Genomic DNA, 24,502 nt, shown 5'->3' on the forward strand with positions numbered 1-24,502 from the left:
GTTACCTTTCTGCGTTGGTAATAAAGTTGGCTGAAAGTCCCGTTAACAATCACACAACTTATTTTTCCCAACATCACGTGCACTCCATTAAAGCTCAAATTGTCAAATTGATTATAAGATTATAAGCTGCAGTTCGACATATTGTAGTAGGTCATCCAGGTAGTTAGCATGATGTAAAAATATATCGTTATAGCTCAATTTATAAACAAAAGAAAATTTTTTTTCGCATGGAGAATGGATTGCGGGTAATTCAGCATATCCTTTATCAGAATATATATTAACACCATATAGAAATAATGCGCATCAAATGAGTAGAGATTACCGAATTGATTTAAATTTGCGACATAGCTCATTTTGAGTACGTGTTGAGTACTGCTTTGGCATAATAAAGGAAAGATTTGGAAGTCTGAAAGAACTTCGGATGCGTGTCCGTATCAGCTATAAGTATGGCTTTAATTGGATTTCAGTTTGTTGTATTTTACGGTCGTGTACGAGTTTGAGTAAATTGAAATTTCCTAAAAATTTTTTCCTATGCACTTATGTACACTTATTTATTGCACTTTTTTATTACTTTTCCGTTAAAAGTTTTCAAATTTATTTATTTATTTATTAAACATTTTATAAAATTTTCACAATGGTAACACCTAATTTTTATCTAATTTACCCTACTCAAAATTCTGGTGAATACCAACATTAGCTGTCATACCGACATAATATAGTATTTCCCTCCATATTCCATCAATTTACTTGAACTCGCACACGGTCTAAGTATATAAGATAAAAATACTTACAATTGCTCTTCTGATAGTCATTTTGTTATATATTATTTAGATTAATTAATTTTTAGAGTTTACAATTTTTATTTTTTATATTGTACATAACACAACAAAAAACATATGGATTTTAAATAGTTTAAAAGTGATGCGAATTTGTTTAAATTAGACTTAATATTGCTTTTTACAACTCAGATTTATTAATCGAAAACGGCACTAGTTTGCAATAGAATTTCGTTCTTGTTAATTGTTCTTTGGTTTAGCGGAATATTAGTTCAGGGCAGCACTATTTTAGGTAGTTTATGTTTGCATTTTCGTTTAGTTTTCACTCTTCGTTCAAATGGTCTGATTTCTTTCGTTGTTGATTTTGTACAATTTCGCTTTAGCTGGACACAGCTGATTGTACCAGCAAATGAATCAAGTTTGTTGTGTTTATTGGTCGGAGGTGCTTGAGTAATGGAACGAGTAGATTTCACAATTGACAAAAAAATGGCAAACCACATTAATGGCAGTATCAAGGGATTAAATGAAAACATTACGACGAGTAAGTGAAAAATGTATGGTGCATCAACATGACAATCAATACAAATCAGTCCGTAATTAATTATTATATCAAACTATAATAGTACAAAACCATGTAATGAATATGTTAAACGAAGTCTGGTAATTATTTGTTATTAATTTGTACACATGTAATTATATTTAAATATTTTTTATTTCTATGTAATTAAAATTTTCTCTATGCGCCTAAGTGGTCAAGCGGCAATTTAAATGTTGTTAGCTTCAATGGATTTAAATTATATATTTATCAAGAGCTAAAATACAATAAGAAGTATTCAAATTAACAAATTGTATAGTTATGTAAGACTACTATTCATGTAATGTGGTATTTGCGTACTATATTATTTTTTTAATACAAAATTTTTTTCTGCATAATTTCGAAAGCCCCTTCGTTAGAGTTCAAAGTTTGCAAACAGTCAAATTATGACAAAAGCTGCATTAATTATATATATTTGTTAAACATACTTGTTGAACACAGACTTCAACTTACACATATAATTTATTAATTAGTTTCGGTTTGTTTTATATAAAAAATTATAAAATCTATTAAATTTTTCGTTGTATATCACATAATTAATTTCTTTGTGCTTTTTCAGATAAAAAAGAGATTCATCGAACAGACGACTCTTGGGAGGAAATATCTATAGAAGTGCCTTGGGGAACAGTGCAGGGTGAGTTTTTGTTATGTGTATATTCATAAGGTTGTTGCTTCTGAACAGAACTATTACTAATATAATGAATAGGTTTACGCGCAATTAAATGACCTAAAAATCATTTATATTGTCTTTACCTTTTATAAGGTAAATAACCTTTTATAATGATAAAATATGGCAGATCAGGGAAACTTTAGTATAAGTGAAGATATCTATCAATATTTTATACAATACATACTAATTAAAAAATAGTTTGTAATTTTTATACTTTATAATGCATATCAGCTCATAAATATGTTAATTATTTTATGCAAAATAGTTAAATACTCAATGACGTTGGTGTCTGCGAACTGCACGTTTCGATAGTTCAAAGTTTACCTTTTCAAGCATAAATAAATAAATTTAAATTGTTAATTTCCATCAAATCTTTTTTTTTAGCTGACTAATGATTATGATTGGTAGATTACCGAACAATATATCTTATCACAATGTAAATTAAGTTTTTTAAAATTTAATTGTATGAAAACAAATTTTCGCTTACCACTGATAACGTATTCGGCCAGCAAATGAAACAGATTTCAATGATTCAGTTATCTCGTGATATTAGACTGTCGTATAATTTTTGTGGGTAAACTTAGGTTGCTCAATTAAAAACGTTTAACAAATGCAATATATATCCTCATAATCGATCATAATCAAGGGGGACATGTTTTATATATTTTTCGAACAATAAATGATATAATAGATATTGAACAGAATTTGATGTTATTATTGTTTTAGTTCGATTGGTGGTCATCAGCGATTCTTAGTCGTTGTTGTAAACCGTGAGAACCTGTAAGCAGATAACATGAATAGGTTTATAAGACGATTACATGGGTGAAAAAGTAAATGGGAAGTGGTTGGGGGTGATGGAGGGCGAAATGAGAAGTGTTGTATTCCGTTGATAACTGTAAGCAGATAACATGAAAGTTATACAAGACGATTACATGGGTGAAGAAGTGGATGGGTAGTAGTTGGAGGTGATGGATAATAAAGGGTAGATTGGCTGGGTGCTATTTAATTAAATTCAGACACAGAAACCTAGCCACTTCAATGGAGTGGGTCCAAAAATCAATTGGACGGAGGTTTGTGTGTGTTGTAGGACAGGAAAACCGATGGGCGACGTCATGGGTAGTAGTGCTGCAGTTTGGGCATATATTAGGTATAAACACGTTTATGCGTAACAAGTAACTGTATAGCACCGGCTGTATTCGGATCTCAATTGAGTTAGGACAATTCTTACATCCTAGGGAGACGTTGTTCTTCCAGGTAAATGTCATCATTTAAAATCTATCAAAATGAAATATGTCTCTTACGTGCAGCATGAAACGTACTTATTAAATTGGATTACATATATAGCCACGAGGTTAATAGTTCCTTGCCATGCATAGAATTTGTCTGTCACCAATGTAGGATCTTTACTCTATAATGATTTCTGTCGTAGTTGTGGGTCTATGAATGAGGAGAAAATTACACTCCACCTCATGTGCCAGTGCTTTTTACGGGCTATAAGAAGATTTAAAATATGCAAGGCTTCAAAATATACAAGTCCCTAAAGATTAGGTACTTGTCCACTTTTACTTTAATGGGATTATCGTTCCCTTCGGCATTGCTCGTACGCTGTAGTCTGCGTATGTGAAGCGTTTCATAACGAGCTATTATTTAAATTCAAGTAAGCTTTGAGTGCAAGGCCGCCACTCTAACTTATTCTTATCAATCGTGACATCTAACTGTATATCTACTCAACAAAACAACGCTTATCTGTTTTTTTTTGTCCAAATGCACACGTAATCTCGATTCTGTTCATTTATATTACTAAGATGGCTAGATTCATTAACCTTAACTAAGGTTAGGCTTTATAATCCCACCTAATACTCACCTCTATTCCCATCCCACTTCACATATTTTTCATATAGTTTGTTTTTTGAATCCAAATAGATAATAAAAAAAAACAGCAATAACTATGAGTGATTCCGTAGATTGGACCGTTCCTGAAACTAGCAGAACTTCATTGATTATTTTAGTGATGAAATAATTTTTTTATCTTCACTGCTTTTATGCGGGAATACTACCCCCATTTGCCCTGAATCCTGGCTACGCCCATATATGTATATATATGAAAATATGTTAGAAAATATTATTAATAGCTGAAACGTTTTCGTCATGCATTTTATTATTATTTGTAAATTTAATTTAAAAGTTAAAATAAAAATGTTTACTATTAATATATTATGATTCCCAAAAATGTTATATTCTTAAAATCTCGATTAACGAAATAATTTCTCGAACTGAATGTTATTCATTGCAACTTGTTTTTTTTCAGGTCTCTCAAGTGCTTCTTAATTTTATATCAAACGATGACATCCAAAAACAATAGTCACATTACTTCTATTAGGAACCACTAAATAAATGTAAGCCACATTTATTAGACTATGGAAACATATGTGTACACTAAGTTAGTGATACTTTTTATTCGAAATTAATATTGCTCTGATATTTAATTACTTATAAATTTAACGGATGTATCCGGGCTTGACTAGATTCTGGTTTTTCAAACATACCCATTTGACAATGGATTTTAGTAAGCTATTTTTTTTAACTGTCCTATATTTCCATAGAGCATAGTTTTTTAAAAATATCGGGCCTTGAAATTAGACATTTCTGCATGAAAACGATTAACAATGAGTAGAGATATTGCTTATTATTAAATTGTTACACGATGAGTTCTTATTGTTACTTACTGTTTCTGTAATCAATGTAATAATTTTATATAATATTTGCTATTAGATAGCATGTGTTGTTTTTTTTATTAGTGTGATCCATGTAAAAAGTCTAATTTCTATATCTAAGCCCGGATATAGCTTAACGGAAAAAATTGTCAAAATAGCTGATACTACTAAAATTCGTTGTCAGAAGGGGTTTGTCTGAAAAGTCAAAACTGCGCTAGACTTTGTTTATTAAAACTAAAAGTAATGGGATGCTAACTTTTGAATTTAATCCATGTTGCAATGCCTATAAAGACAAGTTTATTGCATTAAACTTTATATCTGATTAAGTATACTATGTGTAATGGTTCCAAGAGTGGCCGGGTCTACGTCCCGGAGCCACTCGTCATTATCGATGACCAGGTGTCGTTCGACACCTTCCAAAGGGATCTCGCAAGAAGGTCCCAGCGGGCTCGTTTAAATGTTATAATATGGAAGTTTTGTTACGATATGCAATGAGCTCATGTTTAGTGGTATTTGGTTTGTATCAAATGCCTTTAGCATCAAATTATTTGTAAAGAGGTTTTTCGAAAAGTAATAAACTACAACAACAAAAATTTATTTTTATTATTATTTTAATTAATTGAGTTTTTGGCTGACCATACAGCTGGTTCGAGTAAATACCCATCATCAGTGTTCTTGGAATTATTTCTTGTATTTTTTTTATTCGTAAATAATTTTTTGAGACGCAAATACCAAGGGTTGAACTCGTGCCCTGCCAAATTTGAAACCTAGAATCAGCGTTCATCAGCCAACTGACAATTTGGCTATAAGGCAATTATTTGACAAATCAAATAATTTGTTAATTAATTGTATAATGAGATTGAGTTAACTTATCTTTCAATGATTTTGCGATGAGATTAAAGCCGTCTAAGTACTTAATTTTCCTTTAAATTTTAAGAATCATCAAAACCACAACTTTTATGTTTAGTTAATTTAGGAAAATACAGAAACATTATTTTTTATTTTTATTATTTAGGACATAAGTTAGCCAGAAATATTTATTTGTGCTAGTTAAATGTAGTTAGTTCTTAATTAAGCTTATGATATATTAAAAACTATAAATTTTTGTTTATTGTAATAAAATAAGTATAATATAAATATTGTCTTTGCAGGAAAATGGTGGGGATCACGCAACAAACAGCCAATAATAGCGCTACATGGATGGCAGGATAATTGTGGAACATTTGATCGTCTATGTCCGCTAATGCCTGCAGATATTCCAGTATTTTGTATTGATTTACCTGGACATGGTAAGTCTTCACATTATCCGCAAGGTATGCAGTATTTTATATTTTGGGACGGCATATGCTTAATAAGGCGAATTGTTCGAAAATTTGGTTGGAAACGAATTACCCTAATGGGTCATTCTTTGGGTGGTGCGTTGACTTTTATGTATGCGGCGAGTTTCCCTTCTGAGGTTGAAAAATTGATAAACATAGATATAGCTGGACCTACTGTACGCAGCATTGAACGTCAGGCTGAGATGACTGGCTGGGCACTGGACAAATTTTTGGATTATGAAGAATTACCAGAAAGCAAAATGCCTTGTTATTCGTACAATGAAATGATTAAATTGGTATTAGATGCGTATGAGGGTTCTGTTGATGAAGCATCTGTTAGGATACTCATGAAACGTGGTATGGCACCAGCGCCAATTCATCTTAACAAAGACGGCTATCATTTTGCACGAGATATACGTTTGAAAATAAGTTTATTAGGAATGTTTACTGCTGATCAGGTGATGGCATATGCAAAACGAATAAACTGCAAAGTACTTAATATACGGGGAGATCCAGGCATGAAATTTGAAAATCCTCAAGTATACGAAGAGGTAATTAGCACACTAAGACAAAACGCAGAACTTGTGATTTATAAAACGATACCTGGAACGCATCACTTGCATCTGGTGACGCCAGAACGAGTGGCACCACATATTAATAGTTTTCTGTTAAATCACTGAAGAGGCTATCTATATTTACATTCACATTCACATAGGAAATAATAGTTAATATGATGTCTAATGTTAATATTAAAATAAACAAAATACCTATATGAGAAAGTAGAATCAATAAGTAATAATTTGTATTTTTTGGTGGGATACATGTAATATAATATAAAATTATAATTCAATATGTCAAAATGATCAAATAAAAAAAAATTCCAGTAATGTAAATTAAATTTTGTTTTGTTTTGTATGTCAGTGCGACCAAAAATCGGTTACCTGGAAACAGTCAATCGCAAACAAATACTTATGTCAGAAGTTTATCGGACCTTAAGTTGTCAAAAGCAGTTTTATTGATTTAGCAAGTTTATTAAATATACTATAGAAAACAAATAAATCATGAACCAAGACGATGCCATCAAAAGTATTTTAGAGAAATATAATCGAGCGGAAATAGAAGAAAATAAAAAACTGGATGCAATGTGAGTTAATATTTGGATTTAATAAGAGAATCATATTAAAATCGTAAACAAATGTAGGAAGTGATTTGTTACTAAACTGATATAAAAATATATACAGATTATACATATGTAAGTAAATCCTCATTTGTTCTTGAAGGCCTGAGCTTTCCGGTTGAATTTGGACAAGCGTTCTTAACGATCTAGTGTATTTTTACAAATATAAATGGTTAAATACTAAACCAGAATTTATGTATGAGCCAGGACTAGCTTATTAAGACCTGAGTTTAAGTAACTAATATTTTTTTATATATACAGTAGAACTCCCTTAATGCGGGTCCATTAAAATAGGGATCAATTCATATTGCTGTGGCATACGGACTGCGCGAGTCATATTAATAATCTAGTAAAAGTCTTAACAATAGAAAGAAAAGAAAAATGGAACAATAATCTATTACTTGTGAAATTAATCCATAAATCAAATGATAAAAAGAGAAATAAAGTCAAGAAGCAAATAGTGAACAAAGTATACAGACGAACAAGAGTATATAGACCAATATACATGCGAGTAACAACTCATATATATATTGTGGGATGTTTGGACAGCGCACCGTCCAGCAAATGGCCCCATTGTAGTGAAGGATTAGCCTAAGTAGACAACGAAACGACTTGGATCCTTTTTCTTCCTTCGATTTTCGGATGTTGTTATTGAGTTAAAGCTAGAGAGGCTTTCATTCGCATAACTACATCTCTTGTTATTAGAAGCAGCTCATTTGGCTTGAGTTTGCCTGCCAAGTCATTACCAACCCAATGGTGTCCCAAGACAGTCATCCTCCTGCTTGCCAGTGCTTGACATTGGCGCAATATATGCATCGATGTTTTCTTTTCTTCTAGGCATAGCCTGCAAGTGTCTTCCTCATCAAGAGTTTTCTTTTTGCGGTGATATTTGAAGTTTCCAAATCCAGTAATCAATGAGATCAGTCAGCTTAGAGTGCTCCGCGGATTGCAAAGCACAACCCATATATTTTTCTAGATCATTGGGTGGACATGTCCATAACAAGTGATTCGTATTAATAGGTAAATGGTTGATCCGGATTATAAAGTATATAATGTGTATTTTGCATTTTCTTTATTTTGTGCAAATTTTGTAGAAACTTAAATTACCTGAGATTTGGACCAACGAAGATCTACTATATATATAATATGAGAATATAAATATATAAGAGAATTTATTCTCTCAAAATATTCTATATTTGGATTCTGATAATAAATTTTATTTGTTTTCATTTACTTTGGAAATAGTTATATTGGCGTAACAAAGTAACGGTCCCGTGAGAAGGGTTCTAAAGAATGTCTGTATAATGCTTTTATAAAAACATTTATAAGCATAATCAAAAAAGAAAACATGGAGTACTGTCCCTCCATTTTCGTTAAAAGTGTCCCCAAAGTGTAATATTTCATACCATGCCACTTTCTAAAAGTGTTCTCCAGTATATGTAAAACAGTTTATATCAAGATTTCTGATTTTAATGTGAAGACCTTTTATTTTTTTTAATAGAATTAAATTCATAAATAGGATATATGTAGTAATACATATTAAACGTTGAATATTTGAATGAATCAGAATAAATTTTTATTTTATTTCTGATTTAAAAAAATAACGAATCCTGGTTTCGCTCATGTTCTCAAGTTATAATTACACTGTGCGACGGCTTGTGCCTCATAGAGAGAAGTAGATCAATGGGTAGGTGATCAGTGCGCAGTATATCGGGTGGAAGGTTATGGGTTGAACTTCAACAATTCTGGTTCTCAAAGGAATAGAACATTTGTCGAATAGGGAAATTAATGAATTTTTTTTATACATAATTTTTAAATCCCTATATATATATTTTATTTTCTTTTTTACTATATATAACAAACTTATTTATAATAATAATATTTCATATTCGTACATTTATTTAATTGTTATTCGACTAATGAATGAATCGCCAAATACATTAAGAATACTCAGACTCAGCTCGGAAATTGGCATTCGCACTGATAGAATAACAAACGTCTGGACGTCTCTGATTTGATTATTTCTCGGTAAAATTGTAAAATTAAACCGTCAAAGCAGCTGTTCTTCTGTCGCCCCTGGTTTAATTATTTCTAGGTAAAATTATAAAATTAAACTGTCAAAGCAGCTGTTTTTATTTTGTCGAGAAAATTGTAAAAAAAGTGGGAAAATAAAATATTAAAATAAAACCCGTTTTTTTTTAGGTATTTATTAATTTTTTTTATGCGGTCGAATTCCCATAACTCGAAGAAAAGATTCGATTTATTAAGACTTCGAGTTAAAGAATATTTTGGTAATTGTATGTAATTTGCTCTCTAAACAGTGTTGCACTCTATTTAGTTCTCTGTAGAGTACTGTAGAGTTATATTCTGTAGAGTACCCAATATATTTTAAGACTTGATGCTTTGGTAATTCGGTTACATAAAATTTAATTACTTTATGGAGTTACCGAGTATGTCTAATTACACCCCAATTATTATTGTTGTTAGTTAAAATACATATATAAGCCCATACTCAGAGAACCATCTCTAGGGAACCAGCATTATAAACGGACAGACGGTAAATCTAAATCTTAAATGTTTTTGAAGAATTTTTTTATAATTATAACTTTTATCTCTTATTTTATATATTTATAGAATAAGAACAAATATACATTATATATTAAATATATATTAAGCTGTCTCGTTTTCTCTGATCTTTTTAGAGAACTACTACATAGATTTATATTTATATTTCTAAAAATTGTTAAGCAACCATTTGGACTATAAAAATATATTTTTTATTTAATATAAACATTTTTAAAATTTAATTATAAATTTGTATCTAGTATAACAAACTATCTATGAATTGAAGGGGGTATACATACTATATAATACCGCGGAAATTTTTTAATTCAAATATTTATTTTTTAATCAAGTGAATTTTGAAAATTTAGATCCTGGGTTTGTGAATTAACATGCTAAGCTAATGCACACTTAATTTGAGTTTAACAAATGTCGAGTATTGGTAACGGTGTCGTGGCTTCTTTTCTTTTTCTGTGCTTTTTTTTAATACTAACCCATGAGCCACTGCTATATAGATTTACCTAACTATTATAAATTAGTTTATAGATGTCTTTGTAGGGGTCCGCTCTACGTTTCACTGGAAACCATAAAATGTGCATCTATCTTTACTTTCTTCATCTAACTAATAACAGATGAAACTCAATTTTAACATGTGTAACACTTGGGAATCTATTTAAATGGACTGCAACAATATTCATAGGTTAACGGTAATACTTTCAGTTCACTGGCGTATCCCATAGGAGTTTACGTACAGATATTACGCATGTTTTTAGATAGTTATTGACGAAATTGTGGGAACTTAGACGAGAAGTCACACGTTTTCCTGTTATTGTCTGGCTTTGGCATTTAAAAAGATGGGTTTTGGAGAAGGACGGGTAAGGATGGGTAAGGACGAAAGATCTTTGGAACTACATGAACTCCAGAGGACTGCTTTAATATCATCCATTAGAATTTCTTGTGGGGGGATGTGGTTCGAAAATAGAGAGTTATATTCAATGTGAAAAGGGTATCTATTGAATTTGATGAGGTTACTGTAATAATTGTCTGATATCATAAACTAATTCACTGAAATAGGTGAGGAAAAGAAGAAAAACCAAATAAACATAGTCATAAAGGTTTTCTGTGTAGACTTGATGAAGGTAAAGTTGTTAGCAATTGTGTGGCCAAGAGATTGTGGTAATTATTATTTGTAATTATATTTGATTTTGATCAGTTTATCCTTGAATTTTGGATCCCACAATCTTCATAAATGAATAAATGTGGTTCATGTGGTCATGTAAAATCATTATCTGTGGTAAACAGTGTATTAGTAATATGAAAAGATATTTGTTACTTCTTTTTTATTTTTAGTTCAGTGGATCATTTTCTTTAGGGGGTTTTAATTTTCAATGAGTTTCGAATACAGAGTTAATATCCCTAATATATGAGTACTTTTGCAACAGACTAAGCATCAAAAACACTTAATTATGTCACAATATTTTTTAATATTTTTCTAAAAATGTATTGACTTGCCCCGGTATGTATCTATTTGCCATATAGATTGTTCTCGCTATGCGTACAATGGTATCCTAAGCCATGTAATGATTTTACTATTTTAAGTAGGAATAGTGAGTCAATTTCCAGTGCAGCTGATAGCACATTCACAGTCCCTTATTTAAGTAGTTGCTCATTTATATTAATAATTAAGCATTCACATTTTAATGAGCTCATTTATGCACTTAGTAGAACTTTTATAAACTTCACTTAATAAAATATCACACAAAAAAATTAAATTTATAATTGAAATATTCATATATAAAATGACAATCAATTATATATTCAATTAATAAAACCGAAATATTTATTCTTCCTTTCTCAATGCCTTAGTTTATAGTTCAGCTGTTGTGGGAAATTTATTTTTAAAGGGGCGCATTCAACAGTTTTCCTTTCAATGAGCTGATTTATTGATAATGAGCTAATTTATAAGAAAAATTTTTGTGTGGTAATTCATCCTCATTAGTGGCTATAATGAGCAAAACCGCCTAAATGAGGCAGTGTGAATGTGCTATAAAACTACTTATGTTAATGAGATTAAGATTTGGCATAAATTGATTTGTGCATGTGAAATTTCTAATTTTTTTAAATTTTCATTTAAAATATATGACAAATATTTAAAATTTTGCTAATTTCTCTTGTGAAAAAATTTATTTTTAAGGTTGCATACATTTTTCGCCTTAAATGAGTTGATTTTTTTATAATGAGATTATTTATATGAAAGCTCTTTGTTTGGTAAATTATCCTCATTAGCAGCCTCAATGAACAAAACTGCCTAAATAAGATAAGTAGCAACATGGTATTATATGTATCAGTAAATCCTTCGTTTCTATTACCAATAAAGCAAATCAACGAAAACGCATAATAAGTTTAAACGAGAGATCCATAGCGCACACACATCAATTTTTGAAAAGCTGTTTACTTTCCGATTTCGCATAGTTCCCTGTTCTAATAATCTTAATATAAGTATGGATATAAAAATTAACGACATGTGTTAGCCAGCAGATTTATGATATGTAGTGTCCACAGCAATGTTTACCAACAAGCACTAAAAAATTACACAAACATCTTTTGTTTAAATTTGGGTTTAAAAATAAAAATAATATTTTCTAGTATGTTTCTAGATATGAAACCTCTCTTAGGAGATTTCCGTGCCTAACTTAATTTGGAATATGAATTTGTACTGAGATTTTAAAATATTTGCATATATTTATCACATAATAAAACAAACTTGAAATTTCAGAAAAAAGCAAGAAAAGAGTTTGGAAAAATTAAATACATTACAGTCAGCATATTCTAACAGCAAGATTAAACAACGATTGGATTGTAAGGAAACCATAATATATAATGCCGATATCATAAAGGTAGTATATACATTTTTAAAAATATTAATTCAGTAATAAATTGTTATGATACTTTTGTACAGTCCTTAGAAATGGCTAAAGCGCGCCTACGTTCCCGATCGGTTTACTCACCACTTGAGCCGATATTAGAGAAAGCTATTAATAATTATAAAAAGGATTTAGTTTTATGTTGTGCCGATAAAAATTTAAATAATTCAACTCATATAATCGAGGAAGAAACGTGAGATGCAGATCAATTTTGAGATGAACATGAAGACTAGTCAAGTATCTGTTTGACTGCGACGAATACCAAAAACATATTTAAAAACTACTCATCGCATCAGTTGCTCTTATGGTACACCAATAATTGTATAATAAAATGTATCGCACAATTTAATACTACAATCTCCCTTGAGAGTTTACTCAGTTGGTTCCAGTGTCAATATTTAATGGAATGATTCAAATGAAAAATTTCGGCCAAATTTATTTAACGCTGTGCACATATTTATACAATACAAATGTCATAACGTATATGTACTATGATATGACTATATGTACTATAAAATAAAATAAAAATAATTGTAAAATTTTAAGAGTTAGACGATTTTATTCTTAAAGTCTCAATATTTTTATAATTTTTTTACATTGCATCTGATACTTTTATTTTAGTCAGGAAATATCTCTCTAAGTTGATAAAAGACATGTGCGTATCGATTTTAAATATCATATTATTATTGAAAAGAAGGGAAAGTGCACTACGACCTAAAAGATCTATTGTGTCTTTTAGTCGGATTAGAGTGTTTCTTCAAGTCCGATTTGTTTAATGAAAGACAGTATAAAGCTTATCTTTTCTAGTCTTGGATCCTTATGATCCATGAAATACCATCCTAGGTGTTTCTTCTGCTTGTGCATCAGTGCCGGGCACTCTCCAAGCACATGCTATGCAGTGTCTCTCTATTTTTAACTTCGATAGATGATTATTTAATGTCAGTGATCGGTCAATAATCCCGTAATTATTCTTAGGTTATTTTTGATTGTGGTATGCAATTGTTAAAGCGTTTTAGGTTGTAAATCCCTTAAAGCATTTTTAATTGTGGAATATCATATAAAAATTTAAAAACTTTGTAGACAAAACCTAGTAAATCTTAAACTATTTTTTTTACTAATACAAGTTCACTTTCATATCAATAAAATGATTAAATTTATTTAAACTAATTATTTTTTAGTGGCGATTAATTAAAACATTAATATTTAAGCAAATGTTTAACCTTTTTACATATAATCAATTCTTTAGTATTATAAGCAGCACAATCGAATTGCTATTAGTATGCCTTCTTAAATTTAGGGTTAATATATTTTGTATCAAAAATCTCGCCAAATACAATGTGATAAAATCTCTTTTATACCTTTTAAATACCATATTACAAAATAGTGCTACAAAAGATCATTTTAATGACATTAAATGTATTAAAATTTGTTCTTTTTAAAATTTTTTTTTAATATTCATAATTTTACAAATTCAACGTCTGTTGAACACAGAAGGAAGTTCTTCCACAAATCATGTGATGTGATGTTTTGCTTCATTTTGTTGAAACATATAAAAATTTTTAGTTAGTATTAAAGTTAATCTGGACTGAGCTTATTTTAATGACTTGATTCTCCATCAACCAGAAAATCATTTTGTGCAGTTTTTTTGGTGCTTGAATGGATATAATTCTGAACGATATCTGCTGACAATCGTACCTATAGCCATAAAAACTATTTTCCCATCTCATATATAAACATGAAATGTGGAATGAGTATGTAAGGTTTAAGGTACTCCAGTTGACTTGTGTATCAAATGTGACAATCCTTTTTGAGTAAGGATGTAATGCATAAAAACCTGATTCTACCATAAATTTACAATATCATAATACTTCGTTAGACACAACAACATCTTATTATTTTTTAAATGGTTGTAAGATTTTAAAGATAGTTACGGTATACAATTTTCTACCGTGCGAATACAGAGTGTATACATCCAACACATCCATCAATCTCTATTAAATATTTGTTCGAGAATTGATGAAGTTTAAATATTATGTATTGTGTTTATAGTTGACAATCAAATAAGTACGAATTGGAGAAAATGTTATCAGGTGGTAAATAAAATATTGGAAAAAAAACATAACGTTTATTTCATCGACTATGATGTGATGTTTTGGTGTTCCATCTGTTGCTCACCATTTGAAGATGGTGAGTTCAACGTTGTCTTCGTCTGCATCTCTGCATTTCGAATAATTTGCTTTGCTAATGCAGAAAAGGTACTTTTGAAAATATCCATGACCATAAATGAATTGGATTACAATATTTAGTTAACTTCGCCAGTTTATCTGTCTGACCATTTCGATACATCTGGGATTACACCTATCGGGATTAAAACTCCACAATATCAAAATATTATGTGTTGCGGAGTTAAGTTAAAATGTAGGTTTTAATACCAGACAGTAAAGAATGTAAATATTTAAAATAATATATTGATTTCATTAAATGGATGTATCCGTATTTTAGAGAAAAATCAAAAAGTAATTGACGATGCTATGGAAATTAGTATTGATTAAAAAGAAAAAAATGAGTATATATCTAAATAATAATTATATACATAATATATACAGACATTGTAAATATACAGAAATTTGGAATATATCACATATATATCACATAAAATTTATGATCACATTAATTACCCAACAGAGCTTACTGTTAATAATATAATTCAAAATTTTGGTTCCAATGTTAGAACTTGGGTATTTGTAGAGAATATATAACATATATTACAAATAATTGTCCATAAACTTTTAGATTTGTATTTCATGCTTTTCAAAGGTTTAGATTAATTTCAGATTTATTAATTCAAGAATATGAGCAAGTTTGCTATTACCTATTTTCTCCTTTATCCAAAGGGTCTTTTGTATTATTTTATATTAATAATCAAAACGGATGCATGTCGACAAATCTAACGTGATAACATCGTTTATATAATTTCTAAATTTAATATTTTAGATAGTGTTAATAATAGCATTTAAACAATTTTAAATACATTTGTTCCTTTTAAAATTTTTAATTGACATCCATGATTTAATCGGTGTTCTTCTGATCTCAAGGCGGTAAGTACAAATTGGAATCAGATTTCATTCCAAAATTAAAAGATTATTAGGTGATAGTTTGAAATTCGGAGATAGCAACTAAAATTTGCTTCATATTATATATTCCTTTAAGTTGTAGTAAAATCTTCTCAAGTTAGTTTTTCATCGATGATTACATCAAGTAATTTTGCTTTAATATTGAAGTTGTAATAGTTGGTCACTATTGGAAATAGATCGCATAGCTGAAATACTTATAACTTTAGCCGATTTTTATACGAATGCAAAAGGTTTCAGCATAAATATTTAAGTAAAGATAAAGACGATCAATCAAAAGTTTCCCTGCCATATCATTATAACCAGGTGGTTATTCTTCTATATTAATTTCACTCGTTATTGTCGTCCTGTCATTATCTCGTTGACATTTACCCTTTTTAATGTGGTTTAAATTCAGTTGAGTTTATAAATTATTAGCTGTATTTTTTCTTTGAACAGGAAAGAGTCATACTGACTGAATCGTTAAATCAGACATTTTGTTCCAACAAAACGGCGCAACTTGCCATAGAGCACGCTTAACAATCGATATATTGCGAAATCAATATGGAAACAACTTTATATCCAGAAATGGTCCTGTTAAGTGACCAACTTACTCCCTCGTTCGTGTTATTTAACGCCTCTCGATTACGTTTTCTGGGCGTATGTTAAGTCATTGGTTTATACCGACAACCGAATAACCAGTAACTCTTGAAGCTTTAGAAGCAAATGTGGTAATGTTCATGCTACCATTGAACAATTTGAATCTTTTTGGGCAGACACCTCTTTAACCGGGACGCGGACACAAAATTTTTGCTTAATTGTGTAAAATAGCCTTTTTGGCCGGACGTGAACTTCTAATAACAGACAAAATAAACAATGAAGAGTTAAAAAAAAAACTTAAGGTAATCAGGCAATCGAAATTGGGGACTTTCTACATAAATGGTGTTGCGCTTTTCAATATGATAGTAGTAGTTTCGTTAGTAGTGATTCTGAAGGTCTAACTGATCGACATCATGAGATATACATAAAAAAAATGGAGTTCATTGCTATTGCCAATTTGAAGCGATTTTGTATGAACGATTTTTGAATATGTTATATCAAAAAATTGGAAAATCATCTGCAAAATGGGTTTTTTCAACAAAAACAACAAAACTTATGTTAATCTATCATTTTAGAATTTTTCAAGAAGTGAGTTTTATTTTTTTTTTTTTTAATTCATAGGTAAATTTATAGGAGGTATAAATAGGTAAATAGGAGGTCTATTTAAAACTTTTTGAAATGTATCAAGTTTTCTTTTCATTGTCAGATAAATGGAATGAAATAAACATTTTAATAATAAATTTAAAAAAACCAAATTTTTTATTTAAATATTACTTAATCTTAATTACTTGATTCAAATCAAAATAAATGAAAAAAATAAATTCACCACGCTCTTAACCGGACACCGCTCTTGAACGGACAAAAATTGGCTGACGTGTCTCTGGGTGTCTGCACGAGAGAGTTTTCACTGTATTACTATTTAGTAAATAGTAATTTAGCTACTACTATTTATCTCTCTATATCTTAATAACTATACATTAGTTATATGTAGTAACTGCTATATATAGTAACTGCTATATGTAGTAACTGCTATATATGTATAGTAACTGCTATATATAGTAACTGCTATAAGTAGTAACTGCTATATATAGTAACTGCTATATGTAGTAACTGCTATATATAGTAACTGCTATATGTAGTAACTTTATTTAATTATTATGGTATCCCATATAAATGAATTAAAATGTTTTAAATAATTTATTACACTTCACGTTAATTTACTTGATTGACAAAGACGTTAGTAAATATTTTTTTCTATAACATGATTTTAACATTACATTAAAAATAAAATATATCTCATATGGCAACAACTAATATTAAAAATACTGATAATAATAAAATTGTAAAAGATAAATTAATGAAGAATTAATAAAACCAAATTGAACATTATCGCCGTATTTTTATTTTCTCCGGAAAAATTATGAACGTATGTATTTATTTCTGAGGCACACCAACCTATTCAGTCATTTGTATTGGTCCGCGTTCAATCTGATCTGGACAGGCCTGATCTATATCACTGGTATTCATTTCTTAATTACGTTTCTTTAATGATTGAGAAATAAATAGGTTTTTGAAGTTCTATGCTTTTTAATAATTTATACGAGGATGAAGTCATATTTCATATACATTGTGACCGAAAAGTTTCCGGAAATAAATAAATAAAACGCAAAATTCTTAATCTTCATCAATATTTATTTTATCTCCTTCAAAATATGCTCCATTAGAAGCGATACACAAATGCCAACCTTTCTTCCAATCATCAAAACATTTTTTATAGGCGCTTTCCGGTATGGCTTTGAGTTCCCTCTGCGAATTCTGTTTTACGTCTTCTATGGATTCAAAACGCGTTCCTCTGAGTGGTAATTTGAGTTTGGGAAACAGGAAAAAGTCACACGGTGCAAGATCAGGTGAATACGGTGGCTGTTCGATGGTATTTATTGAATTTTTGGCCTTAAAATCGTTGATAATGTTGAACAAATTGAGGTGAATCGGAACAAGCCGAGCGTTGACACGTCGCATACACAAATTGTCCACCAAAATCAAACGAGCCATTTCACGACCGATGCCTAGCTCTCGTGCTATCTCTCTAACACTCACATGAGGATTTTGGAACACGATTTCCTTTGCCTTTTCAATGTTTTCGTCGGTGTTAGAGGTCGAAGGTCGTCCAGAACGCGGCATGTCTTCGACGGTCGTACGACCGTCCTGAAAGGCTTTGTACCACTCATAAACTTGAGTTTTCGATAAAAACTGATTCCCCATAAGCCTTTTGTAGCATTCGCAACGATTCTGCACACGAAATTTCGTTCGAAACACAAAATTTGATGCAAACTCTTTGTTCAATATTTTTTTCCATTGTTTTTTTCGCAACGCACTACTGAGGTGAACTGGTTTCAACAGCTGCCGTAAACGAACTGTCTGACAGATCGCGCTCATTTTTGGCATAGTAATTAAGGACAGTGCTGCCAAACTACATAAACTTAAAATATCGAAAAATATACAGCGCGCGAATTTTAAATGAGAATTTCCGAAAGCTTTTCGGTCACAATGTATGTATTTTATTAGATTACTAATTTAAAGAATGCATTTGATAAGTTATACCTAAAAAACAGTCACCGATAAGAATATCTATAGTCGTCTGTAGTTGACTGAATGCATTTCAATATTACTCCATAGTCGTCGACTAATGCATGCAACAATGCTGGACTATAGTGGACTACTGTTCAATGGTGCGTAGGACATTATGTTGTTAAAAACTGTGGTGAGTAAATGATTTTCACATAATTTAATTTGTTTTTTTTTTTTCGACTATCTATAAAAAAGTCGATTGACACGTTTTTCTTTAAATTCTAAGAAAGTTCTTCGAACATGAAGTAATAGTTTCTTATCTTACATAAAAGAGCGGTAAGTGTTCATGTTCGCACATCATGAGAACATCATATTAAGTAATGGTTTTACTATGTTTATGGGTGCACACATCGAGTTTTATTAGAAAAATACACACAGAAAATTTTTTTAATTTTACAAAATTTTTTTCTTTTTGTTTTTCTTTTTTAACTTAAATATAGATTTTATTATTAACTGAAATACAAACGACAATATCTCTTAGGAATGAATGGAGAAGATTTACACAGCGTTGAGGAAACTTCATTCTAGTAATCCGGGAGAGAGATGAGAACAGACAGGTTTAATACCTAACGAGCTAGGTTTATTTAAGTCAGAAAACAAGGGCGTAAATTAGAGAGATAGGATGATGGTGAAGGGGAGATGGGGTTAAAACACATACGCGCGGGTGAGACGAGCGATAATCTTTGTGACTAGGGTCACGAAAGCCGCGGCAATACAGGGGAATAATTTGGAGATTAGCTTTATAAAGACATATCTACCTATATGTATGTGTAATAATATTTTAAATTCACGTAGGGTTATAGATGGATTATGGGGTTATCCATTTCTTCACAGCACTATTTCAGTGACATTTGTCAAATAGAGCTGTCATCCAAGGCATCACATGTTCATTTTGTCGGGCAACATAAGTAACGTTTGGGCAACATTATTTATTACGTTTCCATCCTGAATGGCTACTGTTCTATTCCTGTATTATTAAGTTAATTAATAAATTTAAATTATATTGTTTAGATTAAGATAAATTTGAGTATATTCATTCTATGAATTAAAAAGCATGTAGTGTGATTGAATTTAGTACAAAATAATTTTCTATCTCTTTCTCGTCTTTATCTTCCAATATCACTATCTTTGTAGATAGTTAGGCAAAAATCAAGACAATTGAATTCAAAATGCTCACATCAAGGATTGTAATGATATTTTGTGACTCTGTTATGAATATTGAGTATTACAAGATCAATTTTTATTTAGTTCGTGGGCATAGAGATATCAAAAAGAATGAACGAGCAGATGAGCTGGTCAGAAGAGTCTTTCAAATGTATATGAACGATACCGTTACCTAAGTCTGAAGTAATTTCGAAGTGTGATTTGTTTAGAGGCATACGTGAGACCGAACATATAAGTCAATTAAGGCTTTGGGTCAGTTAACTAATTAACGCTAGCTCTGAGCTTCAAATTTGTCAGGGTACGAGTTCAACCCTTGGCACCTAAAGTCTCAAAAAATTATTTATGAATAATAATAATGCAAGAAATAATTCCAAGAAAATTGATAATGGGCCAGCTAAAAATTCAATTAATTAAAATAATATAAAAATAATATTTTTAATGTTAATTGTTTTTGTCAAAAGTAACGCGTCTTATGACGAAATGAAACTATTTAAAAGTTAGAAGGTTTCGAATAAAAATGAAAAGACAACAACAAAAGTAGTCTTACGAAATACTGAAATTTTTTTTTTTATTAGTTTATAATCCATATATAATTTGTTTGGATTGCAAGTGCCAGGCTTAAAAGAATTATTGTTGTTGTGATTTACTACTTTTCGAAACCTTTCTATTGACCTATATGAAATAAAGAAGGTGAACTAAACTTAATCTCTTAAACTTCATCCGAAAGCTTAGATATCCCAAACAGCTGTAGTGGGTACAATGGTAAGTATAGTTCGCTACTACTGCCTGATTTTTACAACAGATATGTTAAAACTTATTCTATAAGTCGAAGTCCCTTTTTTTCAAACCAAATCTTTAATTTTTTCTTTTTTATGTTGCTTCTTTTTGCAAATGCCAGTCCCTGGCAAACGATAGTCAAATGGTAGCGCATTGGACGATATATCTTTATAGATTCTGCAATAATATTGATGAAGATCGTGTAATGATGTAAAAGTAAAATAAAAGTAAAGTAAATAAAATAACTTCCAATGCTACTCCTATATTGAGCTTGACAATGAAATTTGTATATCAAGCTTTTCTACAGATGGCGATATGTTGAACATTATAGCTCTGAATTAGTGGATCCGATTCTAAGTGCAACGGAAAGTGCTGATGAGGGTTTGGTGGATGAAATTGTTCTTTAAATTCTTGCAAACGAATGATATTACAACCGATTATCATTATAAGACTTGGAATAAATTGGAATCTTTTTTTACTAAAAATAAGAAGAAAAAAATTAAAATCCCAAACCCTAATTTCTGGATATTTTACTCCACTATAACTTCTGTGCTGTATTTGATTTTGAATAAATAAATAAATATTGTGAAATATTTTTTTTTTCAAAATTAAAAAAAAAAATAAAAAAATTCTCTGACTCGATGTCTTTATAAGTCGAACCTTTTCTTTGCATAATTGGACTTCGAGTTATGAAAGTTTGACTGTAGCGTATATTTGTTTTATTGTATTATAAAAGAGTTAAAAAAATATATAATTATTTAATATTTTCCATATTATTATAATTAGAGTTTATTATTTCCATACATGAATATCTTTTTGCTTTAAAATTTTTTTCTTACATTAATATCAATTATATATACGTATATTAAGTATGTAATTGTAATTTTTGTTATACATATATATTTTTATTACTTATGTATTTGTTTGGAATAATTTTACTATTACTTCAGAATGAGGAATCAATTTATTAAAAAAAAGAAGACTGTTTTATTTGACTTTTTCATGCCAAATTTGTGACGGTAAACACGTCAAAGACGTTAGTTACATGGAGTCGAACCAGAAACTCAACTAAGTAAAACAGATTTTTTATCTGTGTTCGTATTTTATAAGTGCAAAACATGCAATACTATTAACTAAATTAATGCAAACAGTACTGTTTTATGTGATAAGTTGAAGGCTCTCGCAGTAATAAATTGCTGGGTCCGCTTTTCTCTAACTTAAGATACAACTGCGTTTTCATAACCAACTGCTGGAGTACACGTTGCGATAAAAGTGATTGAAGAAGAGTGTAAGAAGATACGAAATAAATAATATTTATGAGTAGTATTCGTATCAGATACATCTTGACCTATATAAGTACTTCTCTAAAAATAGTTCTTTTAAATAGAAAAGTGTAAAAATTTGTTATATTTGTTACTATATTTCTTCTATTTGTTTGATAAAACTTTTTGTTTGATAAAACTTTTTGTTTGATAAAACTTTTTGTTTGATAAAACTTTTTGTTTGATAAAACTTTTTGTTTGATCCATATTAATTATTTCAATTAGAAGTTACGCACTCTGCGTATATTTGAGTTATTGTGGTAGACTGCGATATTCTCTATTTGATTACAATGATATCATGAACCTTGAAACTGTTGCTGTGCCAGTTCCACAACTGTCAACAAAATGGATTTTCATTAGTTGATACATAAGTCATAAGCTCCCACATAATTTTTATTTGCTACAGATCACTTCCAGAAAAATTTACTTATTTATCTAATTTCTTAATCTAAAATAATTACGAATCTGCTTTTCAATTTTTTTTAGCTTTGTGGTACCGCAGTAGAGGATCGAACGTCTTTTTAAAGTTGACAAAGATGTTAATTATAGAAGAGTTCAAATAGAAATGAAAAGACAACAACAAAAATATTAGTTAATTTAATGTAATATGGCGGACTATACAACGCTGTATTGTTTGGACTTAGCAAGAGAAAAACTTAGAATCATCATAGGAATCCTAACAGAACACTGTAAACTAAAACACCACCTTACAAGACTGGGTATTCTTACATATGCAAACTGTAGAATCTGTGAAGAGAGTGAGGAATCAGCCACACTTGTGCTTTTAGAATGCCCTGCGCTAATGTATATACGGAATAGGCTCCAGGAAATGTATATGCTAACGAAGTAGGCAATAAAACCCTGTAAAGTAGGTTCTATACTATATTTTATTGCCGTATTAGGGCTTAGAGACCTACTCTAAACCCAGAAGGGAGCACAACAGACCCGACAATCGTAGTGCAACATTACCTAACAATAATACAACGCTGTTTTGTGTACTGCCAAGCACTTATCATCTATGGCCTTAGGAAATATTCGAATTTTTGTTTTTAATTAGTTTATAGTCCGTATATAATTTGTTTAGAATGCAAGTGCCAGGCTTAGAACTCGTGCTTGTTAATTACATTCGAATTAAATTTTATTCAGACATCCTTAAAGCAGATTCCTAAATTGCTTATATAGTCGCCTTTGATTATGGTGTTCATAAGACCGCTTAAGTAGACTTATTTCGCTGTGATACTAAACAAAAAAACTGAAAATATTTTAAATGCTCTTAGAAGAGTTATTGTCGACTTTTGCTTTGCGACCCGTTTCAGTCGACTATTAGTATTGAAAAGAGATTAATGCTTTCGCGAGATATTTTCAAAACTGAAGCCTGAACTTTTTGCAAAGTAAACACGAATATATTGGAGTATGTGGTACAAATGAAGCTAGTTTGAAGCTAGTGCAGGTAATGGTAAGAAATCTATAGACTCTAATGTTGTTGTGTGATTGGGTATTATTCTACTTCTTATGGCGATACATATAAGTTTATAGAACTTATTGCGATTAACTGCAAAAGTTATTTTTGCGGCTTGTTTAATTAAAGTGGATGTGCTGCATGAAATACAATGCATCTCATCATTGCATAGTAAAGTCACAAGATAATACTAGGACTTAGCCCACAGATTCTATACAACTCGAGTTATTTTGATGATAAGGAATCTCAAGTGAGTGTTTCAGTTACGGTAGTTATTTAGCATAGCACCCAGATATGTATACTCATTAAAGTAGTGTCATTTACAAAGAGCGTCCCAAAATTAAGTTTATATCTTCTGGAGAATAGTACAACCGCTGCCTTTGTACAAAACAACCTACATTACATTTACAACAAATACAACATATTTAATAGAAACAATTATTGTTACATCATTTCTCCATAACCTATAACATTATAGCCAGATTGCTCGGTCAAAGAACAAGTTTGTCTTTAACTGCTGGTTGCTTATCTTACCAAGGAACCTTTTTTTACTTGGGTGGCTCTAACAATCAGCATTTTATTAAGAGATTGGTAGTATTACATCCAGATGATTATCAGCCATTGCAATATCTTCACATTTTCCTGGCTTTATGTCTCAGAGCTTGCAGAAGATATCAAATCTCTATTTTTATGATAATTCATTTC

At 30.3% G+C, this 24,502-nt stretch overlaps 2 protein-coding genes across 2 annotated transcripts; both read left to right on the forward strand.

Moving 5' to 3' along the window:
• Positions 1-1,119: 1,119 nt before the first annotated feature.
• On the forward strand, positions 1,120-6,853 carry LOC119689695 (probable serine hydrolase). Its single transcript, XM_038104582.1, has 3 exons — positions 1,120-1,317; positions 1,931-2,005; positions 5,907-6,853. The coding sequence occupies exons 1-3, from the start codon at positions 1,230-1,232 to the stop codon at positions 6,752-6,754; spliced, it is 1,011 nt and encodes a 336-aa protein (XP_037960510.1). The 5' UTR covers positions 1,120-1,229; the 3' UTR covers positions 6,755-6,853.
• Positions 6,854-6,972: 119 nt separating this feature from the next.
• On the forward strand, positions 6,973-13,193 carry LOC119689696. Its single transcript, XM_038104584.1, has 3 exons — positions 6,973-7,218; positions 12,590-12,710; positions 12,773-13,193. Exons 1-3 carry the CDS (start codon positions 7,136-7,138, stop codon positions 12,932-12,934), a joined length of 366 nt encoding a protein of 121 aa, XP_037960512.1. The 5' UTR covers positions 6,973-7,135; the 3' UTR covers positions 12,935-13,193.
• Positions 13,194-24,502: the final 11,309 nt, after the last annotated feature.

The sequence above is a fragment of the Teleopsis dalmanni genome, chromosome X (genome assembly GCF_002237135.1).
Source record: "Teleopsis dalmanni isolate 2A chromosome X, ASM223713v2, whole genome shotgun sequence".
In the NCBI taxonomy this organism is placed as follows: domain Eukaryota; kingdom Metazoa; phylum Arthropoda; class Insecta; order Diptera; family Diopsidae; genus Teleopsis; species Teleopsis dalmanni.